The following is a 24,449-nucleotide window of genomic DNA, read 5'->3' as shown; positions in this document are numbered from 1 at the left end:
CATGCATGTTTTTTTTTTTTTTAATTATGCGATTTGCTTTTACCTTTATTTAAGAAGCGGCTGTTAAGACGCTATTTCGATTGAAGCTGAGTATAATAATGGTCGGGGTGAACACCTTGTCCTTCATTTTAAGCTCCAAGCCTGGTTTGAAATTGATATGCGGTCACTATACCCTTTTAATACAGATAATTCAGATTATGCCGACTCGCTCCTTTTTGAGAGGAAATCAAATTTCAAAACTCGGTTATGATTACTGGGAGATTGCAAATGTAGAAAATGCACCTGCGTCATGCACTCGATGGGAAAGCAACATTTTGAAACCATTAATAAAATAATGCTTCAAAGCCTGCATGATGACGTGATGTTTTCTTGACCTTGTCTATGTACAGTATATTCCCTCTTCTGTGTTTCTCTCCGTTTCGCTCTGATTCTCTCTCTCTCTCTCTCTCTCTCTCTCCCTCTCTCTTTCCCTAGCTTTTTCTTTTTTCTATTTTTTCTTCTTCCATGTATACATTATCATGTATCGTTTTTCTTGTTCTTTGTCTTTCTTTATATAAAGACAAACAGAACAACGAGAGAAAATTAATAGAGAGAGTAAGAGAGACTCAAAGATAAATACACACATGCGCACACGCACACACATCTACCCACAACCATGTATTTATACGTATGCTAAGATACACGATATGATTTTATCAATAATTTCAACTTACATAATGCATGATAAAAAATAAGGGACATTTTTCTATTTAACTTCTGCCATGTATGATGGTCCAGTTGAATGACGAAAAGTGAAATAAAGTTTATAGTTAATGATTATGTAAATCTTTGCGTCTCTTCTCTTCCTTATACTTCAAAGAACAGACACATGAAAACCCTTTCACTTTTATTAAAAGATTCATTTGCCACTCATCATTCATATTTTCTCTTTACCTATATAAATATTCACTTTTCAAAAGCTCTCTTGACATTTTAAATCAACAAAGTTTCCTAGACACAAAAAGAGGGGAATATCTTAATTGTAGTCAATCCTTACTCCATCTCAGTCTCCCCATCGGTCTCGGTGCTTGTTATCTGTATACTTAATGTCAGACGTATAGTCCCGTCATGCCGGATAATGGCAAAACATTAACAGTTAATTGCCTTTTGATGTACACTTAATAAACTTCCCGGGATTTGCAGAGGCGCTTGAACCGCGAGCTGATGAAAAGAATGAAATACGATATGCGGAGATGAGTGGTTCGTCTTTTGTGACAACTTGGGATTCGAATGAGGGGTTATTTTTTGGAAGGGTTTAGGGTTTGCTTTAGCTATCGGTGTTTGAGAACTGCTAAACGGGAGCTCTCGGGTTTCACATTGCCGCTCGGATGGGTGTGTGGGTAGATAATGAGGGGGGTACGGGGAAGCACCGTTTAATCTCTCTGTTAATCCTCGCTTGATCTGCGATGGAGCGGTGTCGGGAGCGTAATTAGGGATGTGTGGCTGAGCGGGCACGATGGCCAGCCCGTTGACGCCCGTAACGCGGCACCTGACAGCTGGTATGTCACATCTATTCTAGCCCGGTGGAGCCGGCTGCGATCTCCCTTGTCTTGCCCTTACATTCCCTGTGCAAACCCGTAGGTAGCAAAGACGACATGGGCAAGTGTGAAAGCCCTATTGAGCGCCGCTGAACGTGTTAGGTTTGGCAGATAGCAGCTCCCCCCTTCACCGGTCCAGCGGGACAGGAGCGTCCCGAGTGGGTTAAGAGGTCGAACACTGGTGACTACACTCTACTACTCAAGATTATAACCTTGTCTCTTCTCTTCTCCCCCCTCTCCCCCCTCTCTCTCTCTCTCTCTCTCTCTGTCCCTCTTGTTATCTCTACTCCTCCTTCCTCCTCTCTCTCCATCTCTCTATCTCTCCTCTTTCTCAGACAGACAACTTTCCTTCACCGCTTCCATCCTTCCTGCTCCATCTCCTTCCCTCCTATCTCTCTTGGGCTCTGTTAACTTTTCACAAGTTGAACGATTCGTTGCATATTGGGAAGTGTCAAAGATTGGAGGGGATTCATCCATCCGTATTGACGGCAAACTTCCGATGATGATTGGAGTTATTCTTGCAGTGATTAAAACGAAATGCCCTTGCCCATGTCAAAACATTGACTCCTTCTCTTTTTTCACTGTGCTGATGAAAGTCTCATTTCATCCCGGAAAAAATTATTTAGATTTAAAGAGAATTCAGAGTTTGGCCCATTCTAATTTTACATCCAATTACAAATCAAATCATTATTGCTAAGAATCAAGCTTTTATTTATAAACATATTGATGTCTCTTAATAAACTTATCGAACGAGACAGAATGATGCACATACTCTAAAACTCGTGCAAAAAGTATCCTTCATTCTGTCTTTTTTTTCTAAGAAATGAAATCCAAAATTAAGCCTGCATATTCAATGTATGCATGGCAACAATTTATAAAATCCAACAAGCAAGACTTAGTTATTGAACTAATTCGTGAAGCTTTAGCATTAATCTTGAGAGCCCTTCCAAAAAATTCATAATAATCCTCCTCATTTATTTACCTTCGTATCTGTTCCTCGCCTTGTGAAGTAGACTTTTTGTAATTATGTTAAGTAAATAAAGATTAAGATATTATAAAAGAATGAAAAGGATAGGATATAAAAACAAAAATCGACTTTCTGTTCTTTAAAATGCAATCAAGCTACGCACCTGCATGGCTTCTAATTACAAAAGTGAACGCGCACCACGGCGCGCAAACGCAAGACAGTATCAATATAGTTATGTAAGTATACAATCGTGAAGACATAATTATGAGGAAGAGAGACATGATGATCTAGCATGAGTAAGAAAACAAAACCACAGGATATAGGTGACCTTAAATATCGAGCATGCAGCCGCCTACACGGTATTGTTGTTGCGATCAGGAAACGGTTTGATAAAGAGAGAAAATGGCGGACAATAAATGGCGTCATCGTAGAGGATAACCTTCTTTGCTATCTCGGGCCACGCATCGCGATCGAACGCGAATCGAACCCGGACAGCTGAAACAGCGCACACTGATTAAATCACAGTGTCCTATCTGCAAACGATACCCTTCTTCTCCTCCTAAATTGACTTTTGAGCTCTGACTCGCCCTACAATGTCTCTCTGTCTCTCTGTCTCTCTATCTCTCTCTCTCTCTCTCTCTCTCTCTCTCTCTATCTATCTCTCTTTCTCTTTCTCTTTCACCGTCGCTCTGTATCTTTCTGTCTTTCTGTCAATCTCTCTCTCTATTTCTTCTTTTGTATGTCTTTATCTCCCTTTGTCTTTTTTACACTCTCACTCTCTCTTTCTCTCCCTCTCTCTCTCTCTCCCTCTCACACCCACCCACATACACGCACACACACTCTCTCTTTCCTCTCGATCTGCTCCTAAACTGACTTATGAGCTCCTAATAAATTACTCGTCTCTCTAAGTCCATTTCCTGTTCTCTCTGTCTCAATGTCCCTGTCTCAATCTCTCAGTCTCTTCCCGTCTGTCTTTCTCCATACAACTCTATTCAATATCATTTATCTCTGAAAATATCTTTCTCTCTTTTCTCTATTATTCTTTTGCATTTCATTCTATATCAAATCCACTCTGTCTCATTGTCTCTCTGACCATATCTTTTTCTCCAAATTTAAGCAACTTTCAATCTATTATCAATTCTCTTCCCACTTCGCCTACCTATTATATTCATCTTTCCCCTTGTCTTCTCACTGCCTCTCCATCTCTCTCTCTCTCTCTCTCTCTCTCTCTCTCTCTCTCTCTCTCGCTTTTTCTTTCTCTCCATTTGACTTCAATTTTAAGAATGTTGACATACAAAGTTTTGATACACCATATTTTGTTGTCACAATATTCAAATGAACTTCACTCCTTTCTCTTATACAAGGGAACAGAGAAATTAATATCAGAGACTAGATAAAGACAAGGAGAAAGATGCCACATTCAAACTTAAATATTAATAATATTGATAATGATATAAAGAGCAGCAAAAGCATAATAGTAATGAGATTTATTTATGTAAGATATATTAATTGGAAAGATACAGCAAAAAGGAAAGGAAAAGAGCTGTCCTTTCTCGCTCATATTTATAAACGTGAAACATGATATAAAAAATGTCCAAGGTTTCGTAACATCGGGAGTCGGCGTGTGGCATAAATCAAACAGTCGGCATATATCAAAGCCGTCGTGAAGATGTTCCTTTCATTTATTTTGCAATAATCGTGATAATAATGCCACTGAAAATAATACACGACAAAGACACTGAAAATGAATAATATACCTCTTATTGAGCTATAAAGGAAGGAGGGCATCGATTTTCGACAACGTTCGGGTCGTCGTCAATGGGCCCGTCCGTGAGTTCGTTTGTTTGGAGCTTAATCCAGCATGATGAGTTTAGAAGGCACCGGCCCTCGCTTGCTTAAGCCCGAAGAAACCAGCGAGCAATCAGGCGAGCCACGAGGATTGTCCCAGCGCAATGCCGGTTGATGTTTCGAGCAAAAGAGCGCGTAAGACGCGCGCATTGTGGTCGCTTCTTTTGACCTCTTTGCATCTCGATCTTTACCGACACTATTCTCAATAAGAGAAAGTTTGGAATAAACACTATTGATGTCAAACGATAAAGCTGTATATTCTAATTTCGTTCATGATATTTCTTTCATTTCCTGTCTCTTATTGAATAAACCCTTTTATCTCAATTGATAACGTCCCGACACGAAAGTATTGCATTAATAAAGACATTGGTCTCTATCAAATTTTAGGGTAGACTGCTCAACGAATCTGCTTAATATATCAATAAATACATGAATATCCAGTTCTTAAAAGAAAAATAATGATAAATGTCACCATCTAAACCAAAAATTTCTCAATCATGAAAATTGAATCTTTTTGAACGTGACCGATGCAAATCTTATCGATTTTGGTGAGATACATTTTGTTTTTAATTAGTAAACAAATTTTGCAATCATAATGGTTTTACATTTTATTAATACTAATGATTAGATAATGAAGGACTATGTAATATTATAAGGAAATTGTCAAGTATACCCTTTTTCAAGTCAGTAACTCATTGAAATATTCCTTAACGTAATTGGTATATCGCCTTCAAAAAGCCTGCATGATCCTCGCATTTCTTTCGTTCCATTAATGAGAAAAAGGATATGAATACCAAAAAAAAAAAGCGAAGAGTATTTGCTCTCCTACCATTTTCACTTTGTTAATCTGTACATTGGGCTTTAAACAAACCAACGTAACATATTCATGAACTACCAATACGGCGTCTAAACAACTGTTGCTTTTTCTTTGAATTTCTTCAGTCGGCTTCATGACTTCTTCCACAAGACAGTATATGCAGGAGTCATAAGCTACAGGTGTAGGCGACCGCAGGGGGGCGTCTTATCAAACCAAAGATCGCCCTTCGCGCGCTCCCAAACGGATGTCAGCATTTTTCCGCCATCTTCTGCGCGAGGCGCCATCGCAAGCACAAACAAAACTCGATTAAGTTTGCAGTAAATAATGTAAGTGAGATGCGTGCGTTAGTGAATGTGGGTGTGGGGTGTAGGGGGTCTTATGGGAGAGCTGAAAACACAGGCGGTGAATGTTACACCGCTCACGGTCTGCTGATGATTTAAAATGCGTCTTGAGAAGGAATCATTTTTCTGCCATGATTTCTGAAGCATTCACTAACGATAAAGCGTGCCACTGCTGATTAGAGATTGCAGGCTATGATAGCACGTGGTATCTATAAACCCATGCTGAGCGACCCATCTGAAGTAAGACATTTTGAAAAATCAATGATGTTTGAAAGACGTTGCGGTCTTTTGACACGATTTAGCTAAAAGCTGTGTAAAATGTTGATTACAAGACCGAAAGCAGCTGAATCGGATTGAATTGTCATAACATACCCAGTCGGGATCACAATAAATCATTTGCATTTATTTCCATCCAACTACAAACGGAGTAGATGATCGTTAGAAAATGTAATCTGTATTAGATGTTGTCTTAAAGATAATAAATAAAAGTTCGGTTTTTGTCTTTATTCATAATGACTCATGAACTCTCAAAAAAGTATTAATACACACGCAAGTGGATAACTCTAGGAAATCAATAATACTTGACGAATAAAGAGACTAAGACATAGTAATGCTTTGACCTTTGAGTTCTTCTAAATGAATTTGTTTTATTCATCATTAACTCTGACACCTATACAGTGAGGTCGGTTAAAAAAGGGATAACTGTAACAAACTTGACAGGACTCTTTTCTTAATTGACATGTCTTTGTCGCTTCGGGTGTGATCTTAGTCAGGCAGAGTGAAGTGCCGGTGACGAAACAGGGAGAATTGGAGTGAGTGTAGGAAACAAATATGATCACCTAGGTCTCTAAATGTGACGCTGTTGCTAAAGACAGCACCATCAAAGACCGCGAAAATTGTCAGGCTATTAACACATCTGGGTTTAGAATGCAATACGTAATGTGATGGAGTGATGCCATTGCGTGACACGTTTGCTCTTTCGAACCCACAGGCAACCTTGAGTGGAGGCGACGCCACAATTATTCTCTCTCTCTCTCTCTCTCTCTCTCTCTCTCCCTCACACACACACACATACAGACACCCACCTTAAAACAACACGGAAGAGATACCAAATAAAGATAGTGGGCACAGTAGCTGTATCAAAAACATAAAGAGAACTATATAAACCAACAGTGACAATAATAATTGCGTGCCAAATTATCCACTCTTTGTATATACATCATCATAATAAAAACTGATATAAACACAAGGGCATATCGTTATTTGCCGCCTTTTGTTAGGCGAGGAATGTTGAGTTGCCGTCGTGATTATTTTAGTAGACCGCATCTTGCGGAGCAGCGTCTTTTTCCCACAAGCCTAACAACAGCAGGCCAGGTCCCGTTGGCGCCTCCGATTTCGATCCCTGTAGTCCCATGCATTGATCAATCTGATGTTATCGTCACCTGTTGAAACCGACGCATTATTCGGGCCAGCTCAGTCGTAAAATCCGCCCACCGATTCATCACCATGTGTTCACTTCGCCACGCTTTTGTTTTTTCTACTCTTGGCCACCTTTTTATATAAATTTTCCTCCATTTCTTCTATTTATTCATCCTATTCTATTTTCTTTCTCTCCCTCTTCTTTTTTTCCTCTACATTTCACATTTTGTGATATATAATTTACTGTCGTCTGTTTTCTTACAGTCGGGTGCTAACTGTTTTTGTGTGGTTGTTATGTCTATAACGTTGATGCGTTTGGTATGATCTATCTTTGACGAGTTCCAGCGCCCTGCTGTGCGAAGGTCGTCTTTTCTTGCCAATTCTTTTTGAATTATTGCATGCCCACGCCTGTTATGATTCCTGCAAAGAAGAAAAAACAATTTCTTACCTCTTTCTTGTGTGTGGATTTTTCTACCCTCTGTTTTCCTTTAATAGAAGGGACCGAGTCGAAAATAGACTGAATGTAACCGTGGCCGTGAAAAGTTACTGTTTCATTCAGTAGAGCGAAATGAGATATGTAAACAGATATTGAAACGTGACCTGAAAACTGAAAAACACAGTATAGAAATGACAATGTCTGCAAATCAGCATGAATCGGACTGTTGTTATTAAATGTAATGACGTATAAAAACATGAACATCAGTTAGAACAAATATCATGCTTTGAATCTTCTATTCATTATCCGTCTTATATCTAATACCTTTTAATAAACCTTCCTAATGATAGATTCATTTCTTGGATTGATTTAGGCAGTCAATTTCAGAATTGGTTTGTTAATCTATTTCAAACGAATTTCATTTAATTAGTGATGATTTTATATTAATTCTGCAACACTTTTACAAGCCATACATACCACATTCCACAATCTTAAACCTGACATTAGCAATGCAAAGATCACTTACTCAATTATTTTTGTAAGGATAGGCTTAGTTTTTTATTACGAGTCTATTGCTCATTGATATTTACTTTTGGATTACTAGCTAACTTTGAATTATCTGTGAAGCGCTAAGAAATGGTATTTCATATCAAGCGCTATACAAACCCAGATTATTTACCTACTAATATTATTCATTATTCAAATTATGATTACTATAAAACTATACGATTTAATTAGCTTTATGATCAATTAGACAATATTTCATGACCCTAATGCTTTTGCTCACAATGTTCTTTCTTCTCTTTCTATTTTGTTTTCCTTTTTGTCGCAGATCATTCTAAATTCGATGCACAAGTATCAACCCCGTTTTCACATCGTGCAGGCAAACGATGTGTTCAGTCTACGATGGAACAGCTTCGTGACTTTTGCCTTCCCCGAAACCACCTTCATCGCCGTCACAGCCTACCAGAACGAAAAGGTAAGACAACGAAGTCAATATAGTAGTTAGCATACACAATTTAAAAAAGTATATGTGTATGCGTTGACTTAGGGATCAGTGCGATTGAATGTAACTTCTCAAAGTTACAAAGTAAAATGGTAAGTTGAGTGAAATAAATGAAAAATAAATCATACACGTTTCTCTTTTGATGACGAATAGGGCAAGAAATGCAATCCGTAGAAATTCAACTTTCCAAATCGTAGCCATTATTGTAATACGAAAATGGAAATTGTATAAAGAGCTTAAATGACGTGAATGTTTATGTATGTATGGATAGTTACGTCACTCGTCTTGTCACCATGCGTCATTGCTCTCTATTTTTATTTGGAAAGCTTTTGAATGCGGTTTCCATGGTTACTTTTCATCAAAGACAATGAAGTTAATGTACTTTTCAAATCCTTTCTCATGTTTAAAGGGAACTGTACTGAGAAAATTTTCAAATTCTTAAAATGTTGAAGAAATTTCTGCACATGTTGAATGTTGTGTAGCACCAATCGCATACTTCATCGTAAGATACTTAAACCAAGGCAAGAAACGAAGCTCATTACTATAGCTATTAACCCTCTTTGTTCTTGTTTAACCTCTGGGCGAGGCATTATGGGTATTGTTTCTGCTGCGTGTCTTCATGTTTTCTTAGCTCTGTTTGGACCATGTTCACTTAGCCAAAGCCTTTCTTCTCCTTAATTGTTAACAAGCGTTCCGTGTTTGTCCATTCGTCGAGAAGCCGTTAATGCGTCTCCTTACAACAATTAACCAGCATCTCCCCCTCCTTCGTAATACAAGTTTCATCTTTTTCTCCTCTTCTAATCTTCTTCCTTTCCTTCTTGCGATACTGCATCCCATTTCGTCTTTTTTTTTTTTTACCTCCCGGCTCTCTATCCGAGCGCGGATAACTTTTTTTTTACTCGCTCCTCTTCTGTTCCTTTTCTTTACATAAGTCCTTCGATCATTCCTCTGTAGAACTTTTTTCCCTCTCCTCGTCCCGTTAACGTTGAGGTGCAGAAAACGCGCGCTGCTATTTTTGCAGCTTTGAGACAAGCTTCCACGCCGTCCATTTTGAGAGCAATAATTTTGCGATGAAAGTCTCATCAGTGGAATCGAACTGGGGCAAGTTGATGAAGTGAATGGCAGCCCTGTAATGGACCGTTAATTCCTCGCCTCCCCGCGCTGTTTGCCTTCATATAGAACCCAGCGCGGTTGTGTAAACGCAAGCGCGTGCGACAGCCAGCGGCAACCGGCAGCAACGCGCACCGGCGCGAGGCCGCTTTTTTCGTACCATGTAACGTCTACGTAACGAACACAATGTCAGAGATACAAGGCGAACATGGGTATACATTCTCAAATTCATTTCCGAGCATTCTTCCCAAGTGGGATGTTTAAACCCTCGCAAAATGTTATCAGTAAACAGGCGAGTACAATGGGGGTGGTGTGGGCGGACGTGGGCCCTGCATATTACATAGAGTGTTGGTTTTCATGTGATCGCGCGTAGCTCCGTGTTCCGACACGCGTAGTTTACACAACCCGTGCGCTGGACCTGCCCGGCTTGCACCACCACCAGCACCAAATCACATTTTAATAGCGGCTTGCTTCCTAAATGAAGAAAAAAAAACAAGTGCACGTCGAACGTCCTTCAAGCTCAGCAAACTTACCAATCCTCTCCGAAAGTCTTCATCAAATATTGGACCACTTTTAGGATTAAACAGCCACGTCGACACGAAGTAATCGACGCAGACCAACTTTACTCCTTGCAAGCTTGGTTCGAACATAACATAAAGAAGATGAATTGTTCAAAGTTACCATGTTGATGATAAACATGGACGTATAAGCTACATATACTCTTCTCTTCCTTTTGATTTATACCGTTATGGTTATGTCATGAATCAAATAGTGATTTATATGAAAGGGATTTGAAGGATGCCCTTCCTTTAACATTAATATTTGGTTCTTGATTGTATACGCATATTAGAAGGAGAAGAATATCAGGGCATTACAGAAGAAGGAAAACAACGTTAGGACGTTTATTTTAAGTTAATCATCTAATCTTTGTCCTTCATTATAAAACACACAAACAAGAATGTTCATGCATTGTTGATGAATACCTGATAAAAGCGAATGATAAGACGGCTCACATATCCCTTCCCCTCCTGGTTTGAATAATATAACAATGCTCAAACAATCTTCATAACCTACTTAATTGTAATAAAAGGGGATGTTTTCAATGGATTACACATTAATGTCAACACAAAAGCTGTTATGTAAAGCTAAAGAAAAGGGAAATTAAAACAAAGTCAACGTGTTGATAATGTCTTAGTAATCTATGTTTTGAAAAGAAAGCACACAATGAATGTAGGCTTATATGGAATCGGACAGAGGTTGAACTGATATTAAATTGATACAAAGTGTATGTGAAGGTCAACAACTTATATTTCTACCCTTGGTAATTGGATTTTATGATAAATTGGCCATTTATTACGATGATTTCTATAAATAAGCGGTGGTCAAACATCGTCCCCCGTCTGTTATACAAAATTTCCAACTTTGTATCAAATTTTATGTCTCTTTATCAACAAATCATTTTACCCCAATGTGTACTTTCTATCACTATTTCATAGACAAAGGTAAGGTACCTAGCATTAACAGCAGACATCAAATTATTATGTCCGAAGTGCTCATTATTTCAGTCTTTTTACATCGTTATAGCGTTGAATTCTGAGAGGTTGTGTGGAGGTAATTGATACTAGGATACGCTTCGGTTATCTTTGAAAATATATATACAGGAATCTATATGGTGGTGGATGGATGGAACCCCTAAATGGGTTTACGATGAGGAAAGGGATAGATGGAGAGAGAGTGAACGAAGGGGTTTCCAGTATGCTGCGTTTGAATCGTGTGCACGCAGCATGGAAATTAAAACTTAAGAAGCTTGGCTGGATTGAGAGCGAATACATGCTGTCTGCCATGCATCTCTTTTCTGCCGCAGAAAGGCCGAGTTAGGGGAGCATGGGCCCCAGAGGTCCCGCGGGAGAAGCAGGAGCGCAAATAGAATGGTCAAGTCCCCTGCCAGAATCGAAATAATTACGCCCTGAAACATCGCGATCGAGCTGGAGAACATGCGCCCAGTCACGCGAAGCCGCCTCGACGAGCTTTCTCCCATCATCATCGCCGCGGTGGTGCAAGTCTTCCTCGAGCGAGCGAGGCAAAGAGCTCCGCCGAGCTGCGCGGTTTGGTAGAGAGGGGTTCACCGGTCAAGGCTCGCTGCACACGACGCTACTACTCCACGACGATGCGTTATTTTCGCTTCATCGGGCACTAGCCTTAAGTTATGAATATTAAATACACGTTAATTGAGACCCGACTAACCCGGGTTCCCAAGAGCGCTCTGCACGGGGATCGGAGTCGGAAGAAAATACCCCATCAACCGAAGGATTCAGAAGAAAGAAAGAGGAAGAAGAAAAAAACCAACATAATATATCTCCCTCATTATCTTGCGACCGAACAACTCATCATGCGTCAGACAGCTATGTCAGAAAATTGCGACCACTTTTTCTTCTTTTAAAGAAGTAAACATAATTTGAAGATCGTGATTAACCGGTTCGTTAGTCGAGGCTATATAGCATGGTAGTCCATTCTCAGAAATTGCCAATCAATAGACAACATAATGCAAGTGGGATATATTCATTGGGTTTGCTTTCGCCAAACTCAATCGTAATTACAAGTATTTGCTTGCTTCAAAATACAAAACATCCCCATGTTTATTTTGCGACATGCAATGCCATAGAAGGTGTCTGAGCTTTTAATAACTTCTTGAATATAACGTCATTCAAGAATACATGTAACAAAAGAATTAGTGGGGGAAAGAAATACAATTTACTTTTTTATGCCTGAGTGTGCGTGTGGGTGTGCGGTCATAAAACTTTACCATAACTTAAGTCCCAAACATTAATCTATTATTTACCAACAAAACAAACGTTTCATAATTTACAAAATGCATTAAAAAAAGAAACCTTTCAGATATTAAAAGAAGAAAATTTCACTAACTTTAAAAAAACATTTCACATAAAAAGAAAGTCAAACTTGATGTTAAAAAAAAAAAATAAAAAGAAGATAGTTGCAAAAATAGAAAAATAATATAATGCCGTTAAGCGGGACATGGTAAAAATCGAGACAAAAAGCCCATCAATCATTGGAAATTAAAATAATCGAAATAATTGGGCTACAAATTGACATCATGCCAAGGCTACTCATTGAATAATGATTAAGCCTGAAAATATTCTCATTCACTATGATAGCTGCGGAAAATAATGTCAGTAAATCGGTTTATATCACGCTCTGAAAATATCAATGAAAAATCAAAATGATATCTGTTTACAACACAAGGTACGTGCCTGCATCTTTAGTTTTCTCTGCCAACCCCCCCCCCCCCACCCACCCTCCTTCCCATCAGCTTACCCAGTGTTGTTTAATCTTGCGTTCCTCTTCATCTCGCTTCATCTACCCGCCTAATCACCCTAAAAATAACCTCTTCCTTCTCCTCTCTACCTTCTCCTCTCTACCTTCTCCTCTCTTCGTTTTCCTCTCTTCTTTCTCCTCTATTCCTTTCCCTCTTCCATTCTAGCATCTCACCCGTGAACATCCTCTCATCCATGCTCTCAGTAATTGTATTTATCTTTAGATGACATGGTATGGACCATGCATGCAAGAAAGCTGCTACTCAGAATGGGACATCTGTGCTTAGTCCCGGACGTTCAATAAAACTGTTTGTTTTGATGGGTCAGCCCGATGTCATAGAATTAGTATGCTCCCCACCCCTAACCCATTCGACACATTGCCTCTACTTTGGACATGTATGGTTGATTGATAAAGAAGATTGTCAAACAACTCCCATTTTTATCTGTCCAAATTAGATGGTACTTGAAAATATATATTTGAATATTATTTTTTCGAGAGTAGATGGACAGTGCTCTAAAGTGCAGATGACAGCCTACCTATAGACACAGATACAAATAAAACTCTAGCTAAATTTTCATTTTTGAAATTTTTGATTTATTCAACTTATATATAGTTATACATCATCACCATGCATAGGTCATAAATTAATTGAATATCACATGAATAGATCCACGTGGGCTTTATTCAAACCTTAATTGCAACCTCCAACAACAAAAATGTATGAATATAGTTCAAATTATCAGAAGTGCACATAATCTTCAATGGAATCCACATTGGTATACCATACATGTTGTATAACTATTTGTTACTTTACCAACAACTTAATATTATTGTTAAAAATAACATTTAGAACTTTAATGAACTTTTCAATCTATTCTGCTTTAAGAGGCATTCTAGCGACTTTTATGGTTTAGACATGTTTTCGAAAATGTGACTTCGTTGCTTATTTCAACGATGAATGATAAATCGATGAAATACGATCATTATAATTGCTTTCACAATTTCAAAATTAAAGCAGTAATCGAAACCATGACTAAATATAGAGTATATGTTTCTTTTATTTTTTTGAATAGATTACCCAACTCAAGATCGACCATAATCCTTTCGCCAAAGGCTTCCGGGACAACGGAATGGCAAGAAGGTGAATATTATTTCCATTTATTATTTGTTTGTTTGTTACTATTATTGAAATTTTGTTTTATCATTAACTTTGACAGCCCACAAGGGCTGATTTTAAAATTATTTCTAGTACGTTCTGCCCAGTGCCAAAATGTTGTTGCTTCGATTTTATTTTTAGAGCTTTAATTTGGGGGTATCAGGATGATATTAGATGCTGTAATGGCTTGCTAAATAAACTCAGACCAGACAACAAATATTTGGTCAGACATTATTTTTTGAAAAGATGTTTTAAAAATACATAATGAAAGAAGCAACATCTTTTCTACATAGAAACATAATGGTTTTTAATGGTCAGTCCAAGTTAATACGCATTTTCGACCCCCCCCCCCTTAATTTTTTCTCCGCTCAATTTTAGCATCTCCGTGTATTTCATATGGTATTTAATATTTTGAGCAGACATGATAAACAAAAGCAACATCTTTATTGTCGATCCGGCCAAGTTAATACGCGCTTTTCTTTTCTTCTTCTTGTTTAATGTCGGCATATCCCTGCATTTAAAATGGTATTAAACTGTTGCTAAAATTAATCTAATCGTTAGGACCTTGCTCGAATTTGAATAAAACTGTATTAGGCAGCATGATAAAGAAACGCTTTAAACATGACAGAACATACAAGGTTGGGCGGAAGGCTATGGTGGGCGAGATGGCGATAGGACGGGATGCGTATGTATGGTGAGCCGGTAAGGTGATCGCGTACGGCGGGTTGAACGAACGATGTTCCGAATCGAAGTCGTGATGGATGGGTGGGAATCCGAGTCAAACGACTCTCCAATCCACTTCTACTTCATGCTTTATCGATATGGAGATCGGAACTCTCCAAGCAAGGCATGTTCACATTGTCGCCTGGTTCCATCTGTTTGCACAGTAGCTAATAATAAAGGAATGAATAAATGAATAAACATATATATATAAATAATAAATATGAATAAATAGATTAATACGTAAATAAACCAAAAGTGATCATTATTTCAAACAAGATTGGGAAAACTCGACTCTCAACAAGAACATTTATTATGTATGCGCCCGATATTAAATATAAAACTAAAACGATAATTTATTTTCAGGAGAATTTCACATGATTAGGCCAATATGTACATGTAAAAGGAGTTCGGACAGTTTAAGAATATGGGAATCCAGACCATTGAAAGCGTTAATAATCATTAAAAAATGATTTGAAATTCGCGAATCATTCCCCGTGGTTCTTATTTTATTGGGTTTTGGCTGATCTGCCGAGAGCCAGAAATGCATTAATTTGTTCACTATACGTATCTTTTAATATTGACAACATCAGGGGACAATCAGCAGACCATTTGTAAATTTTTAAAAATGGCGTTTCATTCAACAAGAATCTAGTCACGTGATCAATAGTGGTGAGCCAATCAGAACACAGGGACGTGTTCAAGCGATAATTCAATATGGATGTAAAAATGCACAAGGCTATTCCATGATTTCTTAAAAGTAAAGCTGTATAGTATTTTGTAACGATACTTTTTGGAATTAAGCTGCAATCTATGGATGGTGCGTAAAATCTTGGGTTTTATCGACAGAAATACACAATCCATTGCAATGTGATCAGTGGGGAAAGGCCCACGTAAGGGGGTACAGATCGCGAAACACGTCGTTTTCTAACCGTGTCCCAGCGCGCCCATCAGGGAGAGAGAGGGAGTTTAGTAAGGTGTGGCTTCTTACGCTGTTGTCTTGCACTCAACATAACACGGTGTATAGCGGGATGGATGTCACGGGGATTCTGGTACCGTTGATGAATATTGTGTCCCCCTGCAGTTATCACTGTTATGTTGTAATCACAGAATGGACCTACCGACATGGAATGGTTGATCAGTTTTTTTTCTAACCCCATTTTCTTTCTATTAAACATCAAATATGCATGCATATGGATTAGTAAATCGAATTCTTTGTTTCTGACTTATATAATCCTGATTTACACCCCCCGCATTGTTCGAAATGCATCTTCCTTTTTTATAAAAATTCCCTTGAATGATTTTGCGGATCCACTCCATTTATACTCTAATTACCTGATTATTTAATCATCAACAAGTATTACAACATATTACAAAGTATTCAATTCATTTCTAAAACACAACCCCTTTGCATCGTATGGAATCATACCAAACCATTTCTGTTCCTTCAAAAAAAACTTTTTACTCACCAAAAACCAATTACAAATCTATCACTGGAGGGCGGACGGTTGTTCCGTCGACGCCGGTAGAGCGGGAACGAATTGGGCATAAATCAAGAATCCGTTACGTCTCGCCTCGGAACTCGTCTTCATTTACCATGCTGATATAGTTTTCATCCATTGGCTTCTGATTATCATTTGATCACTCAGGGGCTCACGGCTGGCTCTCAAGCGATCCAACTCCAAGATGGATGAGCTGGACGAGGAGAAGAAGGGTAAGTTCTTCCTCCTTTTTTGTTTGTTAGTTCTTCATCATCATCATCATCATCATCACAAGAGACGGCCTGCAAGACATGCAGAGAGAGAGTGAGCGTGGGAGAGAGTGAGCGTGGGAGAGAGAGAGAGAGGGGGATAGAGAGAGAGAGGGAGAGAGAGAGAGAGAGAGAGAGAGAGAGAGAGTGAGCGTGGGAGAGAGAGAGAGAGAGGGAGAGAGAGGGAGAGAGAGAGGGAGAGAGAGAGAGAGAGAGAGGGGGAGGGAGAGAGAGAGAGAGAGAGAGAGAGAGAGAGAGAGAGAGAGAGAAAACGAGAACGAGGGAGACGGGAATAATAAATAACCAGAAACATACAGGACAGTGAATAAATAGAGAAAAATTTGTGAATAGAAAGAGAGGAAAAAGACGAGACGTAGAGACATGAAATAGAGACAGGAAGAAAGAAAGAGAGGGGTGAAGAGATACAGAAAGAGTGGGGTGAGGGGGGGGGGGGGGGGGGTAGAGAAAGAGAGACAAAAAATACATTAAAAAAAACACAGACAGGGAGTGTGGCAAAGTGATTTCATATTCCTTGTCACAAAGAAAAAAAGTGTAAAATATAGAGAAAGACAGACTATGAGAGGGAAAAAATGTTACCTAGAAAAGAAGAAAAAGAGGAATATGTAAGAAAGAAAGGGAAGATGATAAAGAGAAAGGAAGAAAGAGTAAGAGAAGAAGATTAAAACTACTGTGGTCTTTCCATGCCATCTTCGTAATTGTACTATATACGCTTTCTACTACTACTACTACTACTACTACTACTACTACTACTACTACTACTACTACTACTACTACCACCTCTACTCCTACTACTGCTACTACTACTACATGTACCATCGCCATTTATTATCTTTTTATAATACATCATCTTCTGCCTACCCTCATCGTAGCTTAATTACCCCCCCTACCTACAAGCAATCTGACATTCCGCATCCCTGTTCTCATTTCCTGGAAGATGTATTTACTTTATTAAATAACCATTAATATTTATGACACTTGGATGTGCACAGCGGGTTTTGAAATAATTATTATATTGTGGGGAGAACTGCGACGTGTATGAATGTATGGCTCCGGTCGTCTCGACGAGTAGCGATCGAGCGATCGGCGCGTTAATGATGCACAGGATCAAGGTAAAAATTAAAAAAAGGAAAACAAGAGGGAATCCGTCATGAATATTTAATGTGCCCTCATTGTTCCCAATTTCTCCCTTTCCTCCCCCCCCCAAAAAAAAAGGAATGATGTTTTATGTCCAAGTAAAACAGATAAATTCATGCATTCTATCAGTATAGGCATCTATAAGGTTCAATTCCTTGGGATAACGGAAGAAGGCTTTCATTTCCATCAACGTATTTACACAGAATCACGCACACGCACCACAAACCCTCACATAATCACCCCACACACATACATTTTTATAATCAAGAAAATGTAGCATACAAGATGGATGTAATATGTTAAAAACTTTATCATGTTAAAGTCCTTATCATGGGAAATTTAATTTCTTCTCTTTCGTTGTAAACAAACTTTGCACGATATTGACAAACAGAACTATTTTTTGTTTAGGCCTCATATTCTGGCGATTTTTGTTTTCATGGCGATGGTAATAATATCGATCCTAAAATAAAATTGTAAAGCGTACTACAAATACGAACATGTACAATTCTTTTATTGTTTCTGTTATTACAATTTTGTGTAGCTCCTTTCATCAGTTTCACAAGATAACTTTTAGATTCAAATATTTTTCATTGGAAATATGAATCTGATGATGAAATGAAAATTTTGATACCACAATAATTACAGGCTAAAATATGCACCAAAACCTCTTCTAGCTGTTTATGACGTTCAAAATATATATCAAAATATTGACAATTATGTTCGTGAATTAAATTCATTCAAATTAGTATCGAAACATGTAATTGAAAAATAAATTGGCTTGGAGTAAAGTGATATGTCTAACGTAGATGTAGACATCTTCTCATACGCATTGGTGGTCACTTAAATTGTAAACACTGTCTTAATAGGTTGACATATTATTACATGACACCCTCCCCCCCCCCCTCTTCCTCCGTGTCCTACAAAAATTGTTTTCTCTTGGCTCATCGCCCATCTTACAATGCAAACACTGAGGCATTCATGGGATAAAGTTGTAAATAAAGCAGCATTGTGAAGGGGAGGGTGGGTGGGGAAATTCCCTGGAACCCTAAAAGGAGTACAAGTGCATAATGGGGTAAAGGACTGGTGTATATCCCCTAAACAGTACCATTCGTTGAGGAATAGCATCACGGTCATGTCGACCCCCCCCCCCCCAACTACCCCCGTTTGCCCATCCGTCCGTTTGTATTACTTCCTCCCCCCCCCCCCCCCCACCCTCCTGTACATTACGCCACTGTATCTGTCTATCTGTCTGCGAGTGTGGTGAGGCATCAGCTGGCCCGGCAAGGTTTACGGGAAAAGAAGGCAGTTCGCTTCGCTTCACGGTCCCCTAACTCTACGGCAGGGGCCCTCTCCCGTTGATCTATCGGACCGTCATGCCTTGCTTGCCACGCGGCATCTAAGTTTCATAGAATATTAAATGAGATATCAAAGTTTCATAGAGACGTACGCGTGTGTCATCTACAGATGGGAATTATTTTGTCCTCCCTTTCCCTTCTTCCGTTTCTTCGACCCATCAAAATGCAATTGCAAAGAGCAGACATTGTCTTCTGTCTTTCTTAGGAGCGTTTTAAAGGGGCTTACTACCAGCTCAAGCATAGCTATATCGATCTAACACCAACAAAAACAAGAGAAGTACGATTGCAAAATTATAATTTTGGGAACAGACTTTTCACTTTGATGAGAAGAATGTATGTTATCGTATTTATACACCACCCTTGTTACCATAAAGATAGTTTAGCATAATAAATAGGTTGGTTCTTTTTGCCACGTTTGCTGAACCTGTGAAAAGGACGTATGTGTATTTGGATGGTAATTAGCAAGATTAATGCTCAATTTCATAAAGCAATTTTATAGAATTAACTTTAATATGCATTGTAAATATAATTGTTACGGCAATAATTATATTAACAGTATATGAGAACACAAATATCCTAATCTTGCTTCTGAGGATTGAGATGATTACTGATTTGGAAATTATTTTTGCCATCGCTTCATAAAAGAAAATAGAACGCCAATAAGGTTCAAGCACTTTTTTTAATGAGTAGCAACAATTTCGAAATTGAACAATTCTAAGGATGGACCACAAGGAAGAGGAAGAAGGTGGAATGATGAGGATAAGAACAGGATAGATTAATAATTATGACGATGTTAACGATGGCAACGACGAGGATGATGACCGAAATGACGATGATGATGATGTTAACTGAACCGGAGAAAGTCTGCAACGACCATGACTGATAACGACATTAATTTTCTAGTAAAATAACAATTTTCAACTGGACCAAGCTTCTGAATGAGATCATGGTTTTGGAATTGTTGGACAGGGATGTGCCTTGTGTTTGTGAAAAGAGAGGATGGAAATGCGAGAGAGTTCATCACTGAATTTATGTATAACGTACACCTATGATCAGAAAGGACTATAATTAGTCGGCAATAATTATACCTGTGTCTTGTTAATTATTGCCGGTTCGCAATTTTCTGGTTTAATACCTCTTGTGCATTTCACACATGTCTTAGTACAAACTGACCTTCAGAGTTATAGCGCCCCTTATCACTGAGATCGAACACTATTATCCTTTTGTAATAAATGGATGACGTAGTCAGTCAGGGGGGGGGGGGGGGGGGGTTTCACAAAACTTGTTATCAGTGACAAATTGAAAAATGACAGTTTTTGTTATAAGCTTCTGAAATACTTGCTTCTGATTGGTTATCAGCAGATTTGTCATTAATATTTGTCATTTGTCTTTGAAAAACTGGCCCATGGTCATGCCCTTTGCACACGAGGCGTCATTTAGATTGCGCTATTACTTGCGCCAATCGAGCCTGGTGAAAGTATTCAGTCCTTACGTCAATATTTCAACGCAATGGCTTGCACTGTTCATTTTGCAATCAACTTTGTGTGCAATGTCACACGCGTACGGTGCATCAAAGACTACGCGTGCAAGTGAATGACGCTGTCCTACGTCACGAAAATAACGCTTTGTGTGCAGAAGGAATAATTATAAAGTCTGGTTATATTTTGCGTTTTAATGACGCACTCAAAAGACGAGAGGACCCTCAAATTTCCTTTCTATTCCTTTGTATTCGTTTCTGATGTTAAACCATATTTCTCAGTGACAAAAGTGGTGCACCGTTTAGTACGATCGTACTTGAGTAGTATAAAAGTTTCATGATTAAGCCAGACCACCTCTCCTGATACTTTATTTGTTTGCAAACGAGTATCTATACAATAATTATCCCTTACACTAAATCACAGACTTTTAGAAAAATGTCAGATTGTAAATAATTTCCTTTTTATTTATTTTTGCTCTACAGACGTAAATGATAACACTGGCAGTGATGGAGGGAAAGGAGATTATTCGGTCACCAAGAAGGAGAAGTCGGATAACTGCGGGCTTCTCTCTGACCTCGGCTCGACCACGGGCAGCTCTAGCGGGGAAGCTTCTGGCAGTCAACTGACTTGTACCTCACCGGACAACGGCGTTGGATTCAACGTCGATATCTTGGGACATCAGTCGGACGCAATGAGTGACGACCTGACGAAATCGCGATCCATGTCGAAGACGGGATCGTCTATGGGTCAACCGAAGCGGAGATTGAGCGGTAGCGGACTAGGTGCGATCGATGGCGGCGTGAACGGTTGCGATGCGAGGTTGTCTGATTATAACACGGGAAATGGAATGGTCGATACGTTATCGCCCTGTTACACGCAGGACGGTGTCATGGATGACAACGGACTCGGCTCGGTGCAGCCCGCCACCGCGCTCGCCGTCGCCCAAATGGCAAAAGACAGTGTTCATCCGAGCTACTCAGCGAGATCGATGACCACGATGGGTGGGATGCAGAGTCCCAGTTACTGTTCAGGACAAGGCATGGGGCTTCAGGGTTCGAGCGGCATGTACATGCAGTCATTCGAGCCGCACACGACGGCGACATCCATGTACAACACGAGCAATACGGGTTATCACCATCATCACTCTTCCAGCGGAATCGGGAGCCATCTCCACGCCGCGCAGCAAGCCCAGGCGCATGCGAGACACCTCGCGCAGCAGTCATCCTTCCCGACATGCAATAGCATGTCATCCATTCACGCATCCGCTCAATTCCTGCATCACGGTAGTCATAGCAACCCGACAGACGCCATGAGTATGAACATGAACATGCATATGACCAATCATCCGTTCCCATCGCACTCAATGAAGTTTCCCGTCTGAGAAAACATAAGTCAAAGAGACGGACTGAACTCAAACAGACTATTCGACAAAAACGATTTTGTAAATTTATCCTTGTACAAAAACTCTAATAGCGAGATTGGATCATTGTGGTCTATCTGATCTACACGAAACAAGCATTTCGGGGATTATTGTTACGTAGTTCATGTTTAATGATGTTCTTTCTTTTTTAATGCATTGGTTTGATATTTTGTGAGTTTATTGAGTTGATAATGCTTCGTGAAATAAAATGTTTAAAAGAAAATTTATAATATTCTGGAAGGAACGTTCTGAGAGAAACTTTTATAGTGATCTTTTACCTGCATTATTCATTTTGTTTTGTCCACCTTAATTTTGTGTTTTTCTTTCTAAAAGATAATGTCAAAATGCATTTTATTATTCTTATTCCACCATCTTCATTTTGTCAGCATATGCGTAATTCATTCCTCTCAGTCAGTTTATAGCATTTCTTTTCTCTTGTCCATTTTCATTCATAAATGTTCATTAAGCTTCTCCCAGTCTTAAAGTCTTTCTCGTCTGCCTTGCCACCATTCATATTCCCGTTGCTTGCTCACTCTTTATCTATCTCAACAACTCAGTATCCCGTGGAGTTAGTCTTATATTTTGGTAACGAACAAAAAAAAACATTTAAAAGAATTATGCCAGACTTATAACAAGTACTTAAAAGAAAACAAGATAAACAGGACAATCAGTCTGATAATCCCGACAAATAAAACACATATTCCCATCATAATTAGTATTCGTTCGTTCGTTAGTTTATTCATTTCATTTTCATAAAAAACACAGCAAATGCAAATAAACATACAAGTATATATTATACAAAGAGTGTTCAGTTCATACGAAAACTTCAATTGAAATGAGAGAACATAGGAAAAGCTATATGGTTTCTGTCCAGAGGTTGTACTCATATAAAGTTCTCCTAAAGTTTATATCATATTTTCCGGCCGGTGCTGACGACCAATAATTTATTGAATGATAAATTCTAGAAGACGGCGTTAAACTGGCTGGTATGAAACGCACTTCCTATAACAGAACTCGAAATACTACATTTGCTGTTGCGATGGAGACCTGTTTGGATACAAACACGTGTATGATGATTTGAATAATGACTATTATCAAGTCCACTCTCCTTTGAAATTATAAATGTGAGTTCAAACATAAAACGAATTGCTCATCCCATTTTTTTTTTATTAGACTAGCTTCAGAACACTGCATTGTAATATTCCACCTTCTAAATATACATTATATTATTTGAGTTTTTTTCTATTTATTCACTATAAAAAGTTCAAAATGTTTATTTCTTTCATTAGTTTCTACAAGGGCAGAAATATTAACCATGCTTTAACATTTTAAAGAAATTGAATTAGAGTTTTACTTACTCGAAAAATGATAGTAGGCTTAATTTGTTTTAGAAGAAACCTATTTCAAGCACTGATTTCACCACTATCTACCTTTTTCAATTGTTCCAGTTATCATTTTTTTCAAGTTTTGCGTGGATTTTTATGGAATATTTCTGTTAAATAACATTATAAAAACATAATTAAGATGATAACATTAGGCGGTTGAAATACGGTTGAGTTCAAAATAGAATCCGTAACTGTTATTTAGAATTTTCTGATCCATTTACGAGAAATATTGAAAATCAAGATAACCGTTATATATATTTGTCCTGTTCTCAATATATGCGATGTAATCGCAAATGCTTTTAAATGATCAGGGAAAGTGAATCTATATCTGTCTAATTAATGTTCGTTTGCGTCTACGTAGGCTTTCTTTAATAAGAAGCAGAAGAGTTTTGTAAATATTTATTTCCAAGTAATAGTCATGTAAATTCTGTTGCAACTAATTTATTAAAGGTTTTTAAAACCTTAATGCTCTTTGTAACCCTAGAAAATTTAATATAAATGAAATTATTGCTTTGACATAATTATGTATAGTTCATGTTTTTATCTGCTTTCATTTTTTTTTGCACTTGAGCTGTCGTTCATGTACTTTTTTGTTGTTCAAGTATGTAGAGATTATTTCGAGGAAGAAAATACTCAAACTTAGAATCAATATGAAGAGAGAATTATGAGATGGACTAAATCTGTAAATTACCGACTTCTTGCTCGATTTATTGAGATCATTTTATTTGGCTTTAGTTTATATAAGAAAGATGTGTAAAAGTTTAAACTCAACAGAAATGGTGCCGTATCGTAGCATAAACGTGTTTTCAACTATTTATTTATACAATTACCAGTACGACTTAAACTGGTTTATAGCAAAGGTTTTAAGTATAATCCGTTATTTCGTTTCTAGTTAAAGCATACATTCCACGTATGATTTTGGTAGAAGGATATCATTTTATTCAATTTTCTCTCTTTTTTCTCGAAATGAGCTTTGAAAGTGCAATCATTCATAAGAATTCTACTCAAAGTATGAAAATTATGAGAGTTCAGAATATGTTTGTATAAATATCTTTAGCCTATCTGCTTTAGAAATATTGAATTTGTATGTATATAATAGGTTTGATAGCAGATACGAGACATTACATTTTTTGCTGTTATTGTTATTTGTGAATATATTAACCGAGAAAATTGAAA

The 24,449-nt window shown here is 38.3% G+C and overlaps 1 protein-coding gene across 2 annotated transcripts in view; it reads left to right on the top strand.

The window, feature by feature from the left end:
* LOC592389 (T-box transcription factor TBX3) overlaps window positions 1–24,449 on the top strand; it is a 59,356-nt gene extending 34,907 nt beyond the window's left edge. For both annotated transcript variants that reach the window (XM_011681887.2, XM_791917.5), the window contains exons 4-7: window positions 8,238–8,384; window positions 13,928–13,995; window positions 16,380–16,444; window positions 20,951–24,449. In XM_011681887.2, the coding sequence (XP_011680189.2) occupies window positions 8,238–8,384; window positions 13,928–13,995; window positions 16,380–16,444; window positions 20,951–21,849 (1,179 nt within the window). In that variant the 3' untranslated portion in view covers window positions 21,850–24,449. The remainder of the gene's footprint in view (window positions 1–8,237; window positions 8,385–13,927; window positions 13,996–16,379; window positions 16,445–20,950) is intronic.

The sequence above is a fragment of the Strongylocentrotus purpuratus genome, unplaced genomic scaffold (assembly GCF_000002235.5).
Source record: "Strongylocentrotus purpuratus isolate Spur 01 unplaced genomic scaffold, Spur_5.0 spur5_scaffold_2, whole genome shotgun sequence".
Taxonomy (NCBI): Eukaryota; Metazoa; Echinodermata; class Echinoidea; order Camarodonta; family Strongylocentrotidae; genus Strongylocentrotus; species Strongylocentrotus purpuratus.
The sequence above is the reverse complement of the archived record's forward strand: the minus strand, read 5'-3'. Positions and strand labels throughout refer to the sequence as shown.